Source organism: Dreissena polymorpha, chromosome 8, assembly GCF_020536995.1.
Source record: "Dreissena polymorpha isolate Duluth1 chromosome 8, UMN_Dpol_1.0, whole genome shotgun sequence".
NCBI lineage: Eukaryota > Metazoa > Mollusca > Bivalvia > Myida > Dreissenidae > Dreissena > Dreissena polymorpha.
In genome coordinates, this window is record NC_068362.1 from 1,862,054 (window position 1) to 1,877,897 (window position 15,844).

The following is a 15,844-nucleotide window of genomic DNA, read 5'->3' on the forward strand; positions in this document are numbered from 1 at the left end:
TTCGAAGTCGATCGAGGTATTATTGGGAAAAATCCTTCCACCAAGTTTCATGAAGATCGGACAAGAAATGTGGCCTCTAGAGTGTTTACAAACCAAATAATGACGGACGGACGACGGACAAAGAACGATCCTAAAAGCTCACCTGAGCAATCAGGTGAGCTAAAAACCAACAACAATAATTTCTTGTATTTTTATAACAAAGGCGCTGTAAGTCAAAAGGTTGCTGACACAAGTCATTTGTTATAAAAAAATGCGATTTAAAACCTGGAAATTATTAAGCGTTACAAACGCGAAACGATTGTATAATGTGGAAAGTTTTGTTGTTATCGTTATATTATGTGACATTACAAGGATTGCTTATATAAAGTATAAAAAACACCAATTATATTGTCGGCATAGTTAGTCGAGTGGTTAAAGCACAAGTCTTTTGCTCCTTGGGTGAGTGGTTCGAACCCAGGTGTTGATTACTTTTTTCGTTCTTTAATTGTATTGTTGTTTTATACTATAAGTCGTTAGTTCTGATGTTAACATTTATCAATTTAAAACATTAAACGACAAACTCTAAAACCTACCAAAATCTGTTAAAAAGTCCCTTTAAGATATCATCCATGTAAACACTATGTTTTAAATGTATTCTGTCTTGCTAGCTGATAGATCAAGCGGCAAAGCAAACATAAACAAGCCTGTGGAAGGAAAAGGGGGTAAACACTTTCCGAAAGACAGGAAAGCAACACGAGGTATATGGTTGCAATGAGGCGTAGTCGAGCTAACTACTTACACTACGTCTAGCGCGATTTCTTCCTAAAACAGTGACACCGTGGACAATTTTTCGTCAGCGTGGACAATCACTGTGGTCTGAATGTGGTTCCATCGTGATAGATCGCGGTGATTACACATAAAGATTAAATTGTGGCCTAAATAGTGTCAAGATAAACATTCTGACCGAGTTTCCTTAAGATTGGGTTAGTAAGATTTGACCTGGTGATCTAGGACACAAATGGTCCAGATTTGTACTACCGGTTGTTCTTTTAAGCATGTGACCCAGATTCAAGCATAGCCTAGGTATTGTCAAGATGATCATTGTAACCTAGTTCCATCAAGATTAAATAATAAATGTGGCCTCCAGAGTTGTAACCTAGTTTTTGAACGCACGTGACCAAGATTAGAAATCATACTAGAAATTGTCAAGGTAAACATTCTGACCCAGTATAATCAAGATCGAGTCATACATGTTTTTACTAGAGTTGTGTTGTTTTTTTAAATAAGGTTTGACCTGATGTCCAAGTTTTTAATGCACGTGACCTTAATCTGAACTCAGTAATATATTGTCAAGCTAATCGTGCTAACAAAGTTTCCGCGGTTTTTCATAAGTGTGGCATCTGAAGTGGTTTCGATGTTTTTCGAATATTTGACCTAGTGACCTATTTTTCGGATCTACGTGACCCGAATTCGCATTAGATACTGTATATATAGGCTGGCTAAGTTAAATCAGGATTTGACAAATAAAGCCACTATAGTGGCAACCAGCTAAAAGTTGACAGCGCGCATCGGGCACCACACGACTACGGACTCCGGGCATAGGATGATCACAATAGCTCACCTTGAGCTCAGCTGAGCTTAAAGTGTCCCACATCACACTCTATGATTTAATGATTTCTATGTAAATAACTATTTTTTATACATATTCGTCACGCATCTGTCACTATCTCTTAATAAAATAAGCTTAGCGGCTGAACATGCACATTTTGTAATTATGAAAGTTTGTTTGACGACATTAAGTTTCATTGAATTTAATCAAATCATCTTTGTGTATTTGATCTATGTACAATCGACATATTACATTACCGTTTATTATAAATATATAAGTAGCAGTATATGTCATTTTGACATTTACATATGATATATGTATTGTTTATAGAACAGTGTAAAGTAAAATCCAGGGCATATAATAAATGAGTAGATGTATATAATTATACTATTATAATTATAATAATTATTAAGCACTTTGTTAATAAAAACTTGTAACATTTACTTAAATCATAGTATTATTGTTCAAGTTTTGTAATTCTATGTCACCAATCTCATATTTTTGTGTCTAACTTGCTCATCTTTATTAACAGATAAACAATTTCGAAGTTTGAAACAGAAACCTTAACACTTTAAACAGTATCCGTATATTATTTAGAGAAAACATAAGCTTTTATTTTACAAACAACTACATTGACAAGAGCTGTCAGAAGACAGTACACTCTCTACTATTCCAGTGCTTGACAGTATAACGTAAGCCATCATGGCGAAATTTTTCATATTCAATAAGCTCAAGGTAATATAGTCATATTCTAACTGGAAGAGGACTATAATTGAAACATATTGATCGCTTATGACATAAAGACATAAAACAAATTATTAGATTTTATTTCAAGTTTGATAGCAATAGCTTGGGTGGGATGGATGGACGGTCTTTCAAAAATAAAATAATAAAGATAAAAATTTTTTTTTGGGGGGGGGGGATTCTGAGATGGGGCGTGGGGATGGTTTGGTTGGAGTCCATTGTGGTATGTCAGGTAAGTGTTGTTTTGTCAAAGCATGAATAAAATCTGATCATAAATAATAAATAAATAATTTTAGCAAAATTTAATAATTTGACCTTGAGTCAAGGTCATTCAAAAGTCAAGGTCGAATTCAACTTGCCAGGTACAGTACCCTAATGATAATTAGAAAGTATTTGAAGTTTGAAAGAAATAGCCTTGATACTTTAGAAGTAATGTGGATCTAAACACAAAATTTAACAAAATATTCAAAGTTACTAAGTCAAAAAAGGGCCATAATTCCGTCAAAATGCCAACCAGAGTTATGCAACTTTTCCTGTACAGACCCCTTATGATAGTTAGCGAATGTTCCAAGTCTGAGAGCAATAGCTATGATACTTTAGGAATAAAGTGGACCTAAACACAAAACTTACCCAAATTTTCAATTTTCTTAGTATAAAAAGGGAACATAATTCTTACAAAATGCTTGATACAGTTGTCTGCTCTTTTTTATAGATTGGGGTCATGTTGGTAAAGAAGTATGCAAAATATAAAAGCAATATATCAAGAAAATATTAGAGGTGGTACACAAACTTTGACATTCCAACGCTCACGCTCACACCAACGCCGAGGTGAGTAGGATAGATGCAATATATATGTTTTATATATAATAGTCGAGCTAAAAATGGAACATAAAACGCGTTATATTAACAGCTTGTATATACTCTTATATATGCATAATCAGACTCATCATTTATTCCACAAAGTATAAATCTAATGTACAATGTATATGCCCGATAAGTAAACACACGCACCCCTATTGTGCATGTTTGTAAATACATACGATCAATTTTATTTCATGTTTGGCTTGTCTATAAATTAATGCATAATACCAAACACACACTGATCAAGCATTTGTCATTTATGAAACACACCTTATTTAAACAACATAAAAATACCAGACAAACAGACAGACAGACAGACAGACAGACAGACAGACAGACAGACAGACAGACAGACAGACAGACAGTTTATTCTGACTTATACAACAGTACACCATCTTCATACGTACATATCAACATTATTTTCTGTCACGTGAATTTCTATAACAACATAACATTATGCAACATCCTTTAAAGAATATAAATACAATTTAACACAATCCATTTCAAGAACAAGTATATTTAATAGAGGCGAAAATGAAATGTATTACACGGTATTATTAAGGATCGTATTTCTTCTAATAAAAGCTTCTTTGATATACTTACATAAATTAACAAGATGTGTTTGAGAAACACTATGCCCCCCAGCATGCCAAATATGAAGTTGCTTTGAAGTGTTTATTAATTGAGCGATTTTTACCCATATATTTGACCTTTGACCTTGAAGGATGACTTTGACCTTGAAGGATGCCCTTGAACTTTCAACACTCAAAATGTGCCTCTCAATGAGATACACATGCATGCCAAATATGAAGTTGCTATGTTCAATATTGCAAAAGTTATGGCAAATGTTTGACATGCTATGTAAAATAGTTAAAAGGTATAGGCATTTTTAAGTATATGACCTTGAAGGATGACCTTGACATGTCACCGACTAATACGTTCAGCTGTATGAGTAACACATGCATGTAAACTATAAAGTATCTTTATAAATTGGTACTGACGTTTTGGCATATTAAAAATGAAAATTGACCTTTGTAAATGACCTTTGACCTTTCATGATGACCTTGACCTTTCATGATGACCTTGACCTTAACATTGTACAAATTAAAATGTGCAACTCCATATGCATTTGAAAAGTCGTTACGAAGTTTTAGTGTATAGTAAATGAGCGATTTTGACACATATATTTGACCTTTGACCTTGAAGGATGACCTTGACCTTTCATCAATCAAAATGTGCATTTCCATGAGACACACATGCATGCCAAATATGAAGTTTCTATGTTTAATATTGCAAAAAATATGGCAAATGATAAAGTTTAGTGATTTTCACCCATATATTTGACCTTTGACCTTGACCTTTCACCACTCAAAATGTGCAGCTCCGTGGAATACATGCCAAATATCAAGTTGCTATCTTCAATATTGCAGTTATGGCAAATGTTAAAGTTTGATGCAAACCAACGAACAAACAGACAGGGCAAAAACAATATGTCCCCCCTGGGGGACATAAAAATTACTGATTTGTCACACAAAACTTATAACTTGTAGAATGTATATACAGAAGGGTTAGCAATAAATATACGGCTAATTTTTTTCCCTTAAGTCATTGTACTATTTGCAGCTGTATTCCTAATGTATATGTTGTGGGATAGGGTAATGGAATAAATCCAAATACCCTATCGAGGTTCAATGAATTTTGTTGACGCTTGAAAGAAAACTGGGTGTTTTGTGTATGTATTAAATATATATGAACATAACCAAAAACCAACAAAAACATCCAATAACATTTCAGAACATTTGGATCACTTATAAAATAGTTCAATGTGCAAAAATTTATTCAAAACACAACTAGAAATGGCGCGGCAGAGGCCGACGCGAATCCCCATGCCGCAAGCTACCATGTGTTTAAGTTTCAAGGTTCTAGTGATAATAGTGAAGGAGGAGATAGTGGCCAGGACGGACTGACGAAAAGGCAATTGTGGCTGGGTGTGGCCTATGTGGGCGGGGCCCTGGGGTGGATAAACTGGCTTGGATTTTAATTATGCTGAAAAAGCTCGGGATCTTGACCATCAAACTGGCTTAGATTTTAATTAGGCTGAAATAGCTCAGGATCTTGACCACCAAACTGGCTTGGATTTTAATAAGGCTGGATCGCTTGGGGTGTTGACCACAAAACTGGCTTAGATTTTAATTATGCTGAAAAAGCTCGGTATCTTGACCACCATACTGGATTGAATTTTAATGAATGATGATGAAATAGCTTGGGATCTTGATCTCCAAACTGGCATGTATTTAGAAAATGCTGAAATAGCCCGGGGTCTTGACCACCAAACTGGCTTGGATTTAAATTCTGCTCAAATAGCTTGGGGTCTAGGCCGCCAATCTGGCTTGGATTTTAATTATGCTGAAATAGCTCGGGGTCTTGACCATCTAACTGGCTTGGATTTAAATTATGCTGAAATAGCTTGGGGTCTTGGCCGCCAATCTGGATTGGATTTTAATTATGCTGAAATAGCTCGGTGTCTTGACCGCCAATCAGGCTTGGATTTTAATTATGCCGGAATAGCTTGGGGTTTTGACATCCAAAATGTTTGGGTTTTAATAATACTGAAATAGCTTGGGGTCTTGACCACCAAACTGGCTTGGATTTAATTTATGCTGAAATAGCTTGGGGTCTAGGCCGCCAATCTGGCTTGGATTTTAATTATGCTGAAATAGCTCGGGGTCTTGACCACCAAACTGGCTTGGATTTAAATTATGTTGAAATAGCTTGGGGTCTTGGCCGCCAATCTGGCTTGGATTTTAATTATGCTGAAATAGCTTAGGGTCTTGACCGCCAATCTGGCTTGGATTTTAATTGTGACGGAATAGCTTGGGGTTTGACATCCAAAATGGCTTGGGTTTTAATAATGCTAAAATAGCTTGGGATCTTGACCACCAAACTGGCTTGGATTTTAATTATGCTGAAATAGCTTGGGATATTGACCGCCAATCTGGCTTGGATTTTAATTATGCCCAAATAGCTCGGGATCTTGACCATGAGCTGTTCAAACTTAATTTGAAGTCAATTGGTGAATAAATGAAGAAGTTATGTTAAATCAAAATTTTGGGTGGGCATGGTCTATGTTGGCGGGGCGTCCCAGGGCTGGTAATGAGGCCATGCATAGTTGAGATTGACCGTATTGTCATAAGAGATGTTCAGTACCATTTTGAAGTAAATCTTCGTAGAAATAAAGAAGTTAATGTAAAAAAAATGGCGTCTGCACGCGTATTCCCACACCGCATGTTTGACCCAGGGGGCGCCCCAGGGTTGGTAATGGGGCCATGCATAGTTGAGATTGACCGTATTGTCATAAGAGATGTTCAGTATCAATTTGAAGTAAATCGTGTAGAAATGAAGAAGTTAATGTAAAATAACATAAACAAATGAGTGAAAATCTCTGACCGGCTCCACCCGAACCCCCATAACTTTTGACCCAGGGGTCAGATCAAATTCCAATTAGTGCAGGGTCGCACATATGCTCATAGCTACCATGTGTGTAAGTTTCAAGGTTCTAGTGCTTATAGTGTAGGAGGAGATAATGGCCAGGACGGACCTACGGACAGACGGCGGAGATAACCACAATATCCTCACGCTTTTTGAAAAGCGTGGGGATAATTAAACAAATACATTCGTTATGCTGAACAAATTATGCTGTAAATACAAATAATTTTAAACTCACCAGGTTGAAAGAATGCAATGTAAATAGTAAAAAACACAACAACAATATATATGAAGTTTGTCTTGCAACAGTCAAAAAGCAGCGTGGTCAGTACTTCGCAATCTCTAACAAAGGTTTTAAAGTGTTGACCAATCAAATCTTTATTATTAATATCTCTCGATCTGACTGGACAAAACATGCATGGCAAGTATATGGCTGCACCAACAAAGGACAATGTACTGAATCAGTGTTTTTTATGGCAATTTCGGGGCCGATATATGGCCCCATTCTCCTCAAAAAAGAGTATATATTTTCCCCCCATTTTGTGAAAAAAATCCCCTCCAGAAGTAAAAAAAAAAAATATTTTTTTTTTTTTAAGAAAGAACTGTTTCATAATCATGACAAATATATCTCAAATTTATTTCATAAATAACTAACAAAGTATATAACTATAATTTATATGATTTTTAATTATTATAAAGTGATGTGTTATATTAAATAAGATAAGTAAGTTTTTCCAAATCAGTGGACTTGTCACATGAATTTCATTTTTCTCCCAAAATGGCAAGGAAAAGGCCTGATGTATCTATATTGTGTCAATATTTGTTGATAAAAACATTCCAATTTGGTCCATTTTATTGATAAAAAAAGCTCAAATTTGCCATTTAATCGATTTAAAAAACTCAATTCGACTCAAAATGGCTAAGAAAACTGAGACTGTGCATGAAGGCTGAACTGTCTGAAACTAATGTTGAAAAAATTATTGATATATATTTCAGAAAAAGGACAGAGACATTCTGCTGTGAATATTATATTCATACAAACATGTGTATTCATATAATAAATATCATTACATATAAAAGAGTGAATTTTTAATTTTCCCCTTTTCCTAAAAAACGACGCATTTTTCCCCTTTGGACGGGCCCCGCCGCCATTCCCCTAGAAGTGAAAAAAACACTGTGAATCTCACAAAGGATGCAAATGGATACATACAAGATAAGAGACATAAACACTGACGTATGACAGTAACAACAAATGTAGAGAATACGACATATTTCGGCATTACAACAATTTAATACAAGAGGGTCATGGTGGCCTTGGGATGCTCACCTGAGTAGTATAAAATTAAGCAAGGGTTGTTAGCGTTGTTTTGTGAAAAGATAGGGTTTGTTGTTTCGGCAGATATATACATAATATGCGTTATAAGAAGTTGTGTGTGTGTGTGTGTTAATGTTTATAAAACAAGAGGGTCAGAAAGTCGCTCACCTGAGATTCAAAGGATCTGACCTGTTCTGTGCAGCCCAAGATGTCATTAGAACAAATGTTCTAACCAACTTTCATGACTAGTGAACACCCTGGCAGCCTTATTTTTCAACATACCAGAAACATTTTCATACATATCCAAGATATCATTTAAACTAATATTCTGACAAAGTTTCATGAAGCCATATAAGGAAAAATGCCCCGCCCCCTGGTGGCCATGTCTTTCAAGCAACTACAACCATTTTCGAACTTGTCTAAGATATCATTAAGACAAATCGTCTGACCAAGTTTCATGATGATCGGACAATAAATGTGGCTTCTAGAGTGAAAACAAGGTTTTACTATAGCTATATAAGGAAAAATGCCATACCCCCTTGGCGGCCATGTTTTCCACCAACCGGAACCATTTTCAAACTCATCCAAGATATCATTGGGAGATATCTTGTGACCAAGTTTCATGCTGATCGGACAATAAATGTGGCCTCTAGAGTGTTAAGAAGGTTTTACTAAAGCCATACATAGCCATATAAGAAAAAATGCCCCCCCCCCTGGTGGCCATGTTTTTTAAAGCAACCGAAACCATTTTCAAACTCATCCAAGATATCATTGGGACAATTTATCTGACCAAGTTTCATGAAGATCGGAAAAAAATCTGGCCTCTAGAGTGTTAACAAGATTTACTATAGCCATATAAGGAAAAATACCCGCCCTCTGGCGGCCATGCTTTTCAACTAACATGCATCAATTTTGAACTCGTCCAAGATATCAGGGGGTTTTCTGCATATTTTGTGAAAAGGAGTCTGACCAAATTGGGAATTTTTTATCGACAAATTTGGCAACTTTGGGAATATTTGCTTCAATGAAACAGATCGTTTGGGAAAAAATTGTGAATTCATCATTCTTAAATAATTCAGTGGTTTAACAAATAAATTTGTTTTGATTTGTTATTTTGTCTTCTTTATATTAACAGATGCAATATTGGGCATGTTCAACGTTTATTCAAGTACTGCATAGTACATGCATAGTTGAGATTGACCATATTGTCATAAGAGAAGTTCAGTATCAATTAGAAGTGAATCCGTGTGGAAATGAAGAAGTTATAGTAAAAGGCAATTTTGGGTGGGTGTTGTCTATGTGGGCGGGGCGCCCCAGGGTTGGTAATGGGGCCATGCATAGTTGAGAATGACCGTATTGTCGTAAGAGAGGTTCTGAATCAATTTGAAGTGAATCGGTGCAGAAATGAAGAAAGTGATGTAAAATAACACACAAAATGAGTGAAAATCTCTGACCCGGCCCGCCCCGACCCCCATCACTTTTGACCCAGGGGTCAGATCAAAATTCCAAATAGTGCAGGGTTGCACATATGCTTATAGCTACCATGTGAGTAAGATTCAAGGTTCTAGTGCTTACAGTGTAGGAGGAGATAGTGGCTAGGACAGACAGACAGACGGACAGACAGACGGACAGACGGCGGAGATAACCACAATATCCCCACGCTTTTCAAAAAGCGTGGGGATAATTAGATATTTGGGTAGTTCTTACTGTTTCTGAATACATTACCAGTATATGATCATCATCTTCATCATCCTCATCATCATTGTGCACTAATATCCTCATTACAACAAGAGTGTTAACATGGTTTTAATATAGTCATTTTAGGAAAACTGCCGTTCCAATGGAGGCCATGTTTTTCAATGAACTGTAACCAATTTTTAACTCAGACGAGCTATCATTAGAACAAATCTTCGGACCAAGTTCAATAAAGATTGGACTATAAATGTGACTTCTAGAGTGTTAACAAGGTTTTACTATAGCCAAATAAGGAAAACTGCCCCACCCCTGTTGGCCGTGTTTTTCAACGGACCGGCACCATTTTCACACTCAGCCGAGATATCATTAGTACAAATGTTCTGACCAAGTTCCACAAAGATTGGAATAAAAATGTTACTTCTAGAATGTTAACAAGGTTTTACTATAGCCATATAAGGAAAACTGCCCCGCCCCCTGGTGGCCATGATTTTCAACGGACAGGAACTATTTTCAAACTCAGCTGAGCTATCATAAGAACTAATGTTCTGACAAAGTTTCATGAAGATTGGACTGTACATGTGACTCCTAGAGTGTTAACAAGGTTTTACTAAAGCCATATTAGGAAAACTGCTCCGCCTCCTGGCGGCCATATTTTTTAACGGACTAGAACCAATTTTTAACTTTTTAACTCAACCGAGCTATGATTGAGACAAATGTTATGACCAGGTTTCATGAAGATTGGACTATAAATGTGACTTCTAGAGTGTTAACAAGGTTTTACTACAGCCATGTAAGCAAAACTGCCCCAACCCCTGGCGGCCATGTTTTTTTACGAACCGGAACCATTTTAAAACTCAGCTGAGATATCATTAGAACAAATGTTTTTACCAAGTTTCATGAAGATTGGACTAGAAGTAAGAGTGTTAACAAGGTTTTACTATAGCCATATAAGGAAAACTGCCCCACCCCCTGTTGGCCATGTTTTTCAACTGGCCTGAACCATTTTCGAACTCAGCTGAGATATTATTGGGACAAATGTTCTGACAAAGTTTCATGAAGATTGGAAATAAATGTGACTTCTATAGAGTGTTAACAAGCTTTTTCTTTTATTTGACCTAGTGACCTAGTTTTTGATATCATGTGATCCAATTTCGAACTCGATTAAGATATCATTAAGACATATCTTCTGACCAAGTTTCATGAAGATCAGACAATAAATGTGGCCTCTAGAGTGTTAACAAGGCAAAATGTTGATGACGGACAACGGACAAAAGGTGATCACAAAAGCTCACCATGAGAACGTTGTGCTCAGATGAGCTAAAAAAAGTACACTCTTGGTCAGAGAACAATAGGAAACACATACATGAAAAACAATCAAACCTCGAATAACTCGAGACAAAATAGAAAATGTTTTACATTCATATAAATTTTAAACGAATTCAACTCATGCACAAAAAATGGAAACAATACTTATATGGTAATCATATAATGTGAAATAAAAATCCTCATATTAAATATTTGATGAAACAGGCAAGTACAAGTAGTAAGGGTGCCTGTTTGACATTTAATCACTATACAAATCAATAAACATGCACTATTTTCAATAAAGAATGATATAGTTTTTGTACAATGATTTCAATAAATGAAACTTTTATAACAATATATTTATTTATTTGGAATTTATCCCCCCACACACACAGGGCCATGATTTTATGCAACATAACTGACCATAATACTTAATCTTATCATATCAATGTGACTTAGTCACTTAAAGAATACTATGGTAGTATAATTAGGGGTCATTTACCTCCAAGGCCAACGCACATGTGAAGTATCGAGCCAATCGTACAATTTATTGACAAGTTATTGATCTGAAAAGATTTTCACTTATTGTGACAATGACCATGACCTTTGTTCTAAATTTCAATAGTGGTCATCTACTGTCCACATGTGAAGTATCAAGCCAATTGGTTAATTCGTTGACAAGTTATTGATCGGAAACGATTATCACACTTATTGTGACAGTGACCTTGACCTAGTGACTCCAATTTCAATAGGGGTCATCTACTGTCCAAGGCAAATGCACATGTGAAACATAAATCAAATCGGTTGATTCGTTGACGAGTTATTGATTGGAAACGATTTTCAAACTAAATGTGACAGTGACCTTGACCTTTAACCAAGTGACCCCAATTTCAATAGGAGTTATCTACTGTCCAACACCAATGCATATATGTAGTATCACGCCAATTGATCAAGTCGTTGACGAGTTATTGATCGGAAACGAACTGGTCTACCGACATCAAGCAAAACAATATACCCCCTCTTCTTTGAAGGGTGGCATACTAAAATTGTTACAGAAACAAATTACAATTTAATGATTTCAGAATATAAATGGATACTATATTCTGTATCTGTCTTGAAAGTGTTAATATTACCATGGCAACTTTTCAAACAATGCAAAAAAAAAGAATTTGCAATACCTCACTTTCAAAAGTTATGTATTTAGACAAAACCATTGAAAAATGTCAAACTTGAAAATTGAAGCTCCTTGAGTACATTAAACAAAATTCTCAGCAATCTTTTCAATTAGTCATTCGCAAAGCCGTTCTGGTGGGCAACATTAACGTCTGTTTAAAAAAACAAACGGTCTAGTGTTTGTGATGCCCTGCTCAGTAGACAAGGAACAAAGTGGCAATCTAACATTTTAGAATTGAAATGATCAATTCTACACCAAATATTTCTTCCTGTATTAATTATCATCAGTTTCTTTTTGATCCAGCCATTCTTTGAACCAATGTTTCAAAGCATCTGATTGTTTTACAGTGTGCGGAATACTACAATATGAACAAAATATCTCCGTTTCATACTTGAACTGTGCCACTCTCAACAATCCTTCATTATGAATGTACTCTTGCATGTTTGGGCACTGAATATACTCTTCAAATTCGGAGGAAGATTGACACACAAAGTCATGTAAACTTTTCTCAAGTTTGTGACGCACCCCTTGAAAAAGCCAGACGAACTCTTCTAACTTCGCGTTTTTAGAATAACATGCTATCCTTGCATAAATGATGAAATCCCTATACCATATTCTCAACGTATATGTTGAACTTGAATTGAGAGCAAATATAGCCAAGCCGTTAAATAAACAATATAGGTTACTTTCCTTGCTGATAGGCCAGGCACGAATGCACACAGCTACAAGCCTGTGGAAAAAAGAAGGGGGCATAAATTTTCCGCAAAACACAAAAGCTAAAACTGGTGTTCGAGGTATATCAGGTGAAGTAAATTTTTTTAGTGGCGGTGGTGGAAATCTCAATAGACAGGGAACGATGTGGCAATCTAACATTGTAGGATTGTGATCATCTATGCCACTAGTTTCTTCACATACTCTTTTTTGTTGATCCAGGACTCCTGTTATATCCAAAACACTTGTTACAGGTTTTGCAATAACATTTAGATATTCCATGTATCTCACAACAGCATTCTTATATTCATGAATATAGGGAGGACTGTTTTTCATAACTTCAAGGAGAACATTTGGTTTGAGAATTGCATGCTTTATATATTCTTCCCAATCTTTCAAAACGGTTGATTCTATTTTCTGATTATGAGGGATAAAACATCTAAAAGCTTCAATGATCCATTGAGGTGCAAGAACAACAAAATTCTTAAGTTCGCCTGTGTTGAAAAAAATGATATTCCCTTGTTTGTGCTGTATTTCAAGAAACAAGGTTAGTTCTTCTTTACCCAATGGGTGTAAGTTTTTTAAATCTTCTTCTTCAACCGTTTTTATATGTTCTATTTGTCGCTTTTCATCTCTCATTTTGTCCAGTGTTTGTTCCATATGAATCCATCGAACAGGATATTCTTCACCCCAATAATCTTGCTCCGCAGCCAAACTTACAATTTCTTTCCGTAACTCTGCAAAAGCAGAATCATTCGGAGTCAAATTATCTACAAGAAATCTCTTCGGGTAAATGTGTTCAAAAATTGGTGAGCCATGATCAAAGCTAAATAAAGCATTGTCAAAATAGGAATTCATTATATTCTCTTTTTCTTCAAGATCATTACCCTTCATTTTGTCTTTTCGAGTGCCAACTAAAATAACAGTTTTCTTTATTGTCTTTCTTTGTTGTGTTTTAGATTGATAATCACTGTTCATGTGAATTGCATTCAGCCAAAATTTAAATATGTCCAAATAGGTACAATCATCAACAGAACCGCACCAAATTCCAATTTCTTCAGAATCACCTACAGCATCTTTCAATTCTTTTGTCATGTCCATCACCACTATGTATATTGACCTCTTATTCAAGAAGAACTGATGAGTTGAATAGTACTGTGGCTGACCTGCAAAATCCCAAACAGACACAGTAACCTCATTTTTTGATTCATCAAGCAAAGCCTTTCTCTTTTCTGAATGATCACTGGAAGTTTCAACCATCATTTTGGCAAACTTAAGTCCTACTATATCATCTTCTTTATGCAAGGCTATTTTTTCTTTGATAGTTTGTAATGGTTCACTTTGAGTTTGAGTTTCATGATCCTTACTAGATGTGACTGTGTTAACAAACAAATCGTGACTGCTAGCAATTTCATCATTAGCTGAAGTTGCTGGATTCGTGTTCTTAGTAACGACTTTTTGCATGCGATATTCATACCTGACCACTTTTAATTCTTTATCTAAAAACCAATCACCATCTGTCGTCAACTTACACCTATGGACATCAATGCCTTCAGTGCTCAGAGGTTCTGATAATTTTTTGCGAAAATCTCGAATCAAATTTTTCACCAAAGAGGTTTTTCCCACACCACACATTCCTAAGACCATCAGGCGAATATTATTGACTTTTTCTTTTCCATCTTTAAGAGCTTTATAAAAGAGAGTTATTGCTTTCGGATCTAACTGTTGAACATCCTCAGGCAACTGATCCGAGATCTCCTTTCCTATGGGTATCACAGCATCACTTACATCCTCATTGTAAACTTTCTTCAACACATAACTTGCAAATTTTGGATTCTCCCATATCTCTATCAGTATGTTAAAGATGTCTTCTGTTTCATTGACTGAAAACTTCTCACTAAAGCCTAGACCATTGACAAATCTCCTTACATACTCTTTAAAAACAGAGTAGTTTTTTGAACTGACAGACTCATTTGCTATTCTTGAGACAATATCTTTTAACAACTTATGATCTTGTTCCTCTACTTTTTGATTCAGTAATTGCAAAGTCTGGACAAGCACAATGCTGTTAGGATCAAATTCGTCCTTGACATATATATCTGCTTCAATTGGATACGTATATCCTTTTTCTTGTGATCTTTTTGGGGGTTTTCCTGATTTTGCATCCACTGAAAGCATAAAACACTGCATACTAATTACATGTTATTGTTATCACGTTTGCAAACAGAGGCATATTACAAGTAAAACATCAGGCAGGCTAGCTTAGTTGTTAGAGAGATAGAAAATATAAGGGAGAATCGCAGGTTCTGTACCTATCAACATAACTTGTGTGGGCAGTGGCCATTAAATCCGTTGTACAAACTCTTCCGCTACCTAATAAGGAAGTTGTTAGTTACTGACATAAGTATATGCACTGAGTACTGGTAAATCAGCTTATCCAGGAAATGTGTTGGTTGATTAACTGAACATCCTTGACATTATTTCGAAAATATACCACATGTAATTTAAAGGGACCGTCAACCACTAATGACGAAAAAAGAAAAGTTCTAAAATACAGTATTTTTTTTACAATTATTAGTTTATATTGATTAAAATATCACGACTGGTATATTATATTACAAGAAAAAAGTTCATATTTTCAGTTTATTGGGTAATAAAATTTCGTGATGTGAAATCGAAAGTACATCGTGAAAATATGTGACATAACAAAATACACACTATAAATAACGCAAGTAGATTGATCATTTTATATATAAAATATAAACAAATCACTACGCATGCACAATTTGCATTCCTTGGTTTACCACGTGACGATGATACTTGCATTATTTATAGTTAACTGGTAGTTACGTGGTACCTGTACCCAGTAAATTTATTACCGAATATACTGAAAATATGAAAACTTAACAACTTTTTTCAAGTAATGTAATATACCAGTCGTGATATTTTATTCAATATAAACTAA

At 35.5% G+C, this 15,844-nt stretch overlaps 1 protein-coding gene across 1 annotated transcript in view; it reads right to left on the reverse strand.

The window, feature by feature from the left end:
• Positions 1-1,774: 1,774 nt before the first annotated feature.
• LOC127842107 (uncharacterized) overlaps positions 1,775-15,844 on the reverse strand; it is a 41,381-nt gene continuing 27,311 nt past the window's right edge. The window contains exon 2 of the mRNA XM_052371433.1: positions 1,775-15,047. Coding sequence (XP_052227393.1) covers positions 12,442-15,047 — 2,606 coding nt within the window. The 3' untranslated portion in view covers positions 1,775-12,441. The remainder of the gene's footprint in view (positions 15,048-15,844) is intronic.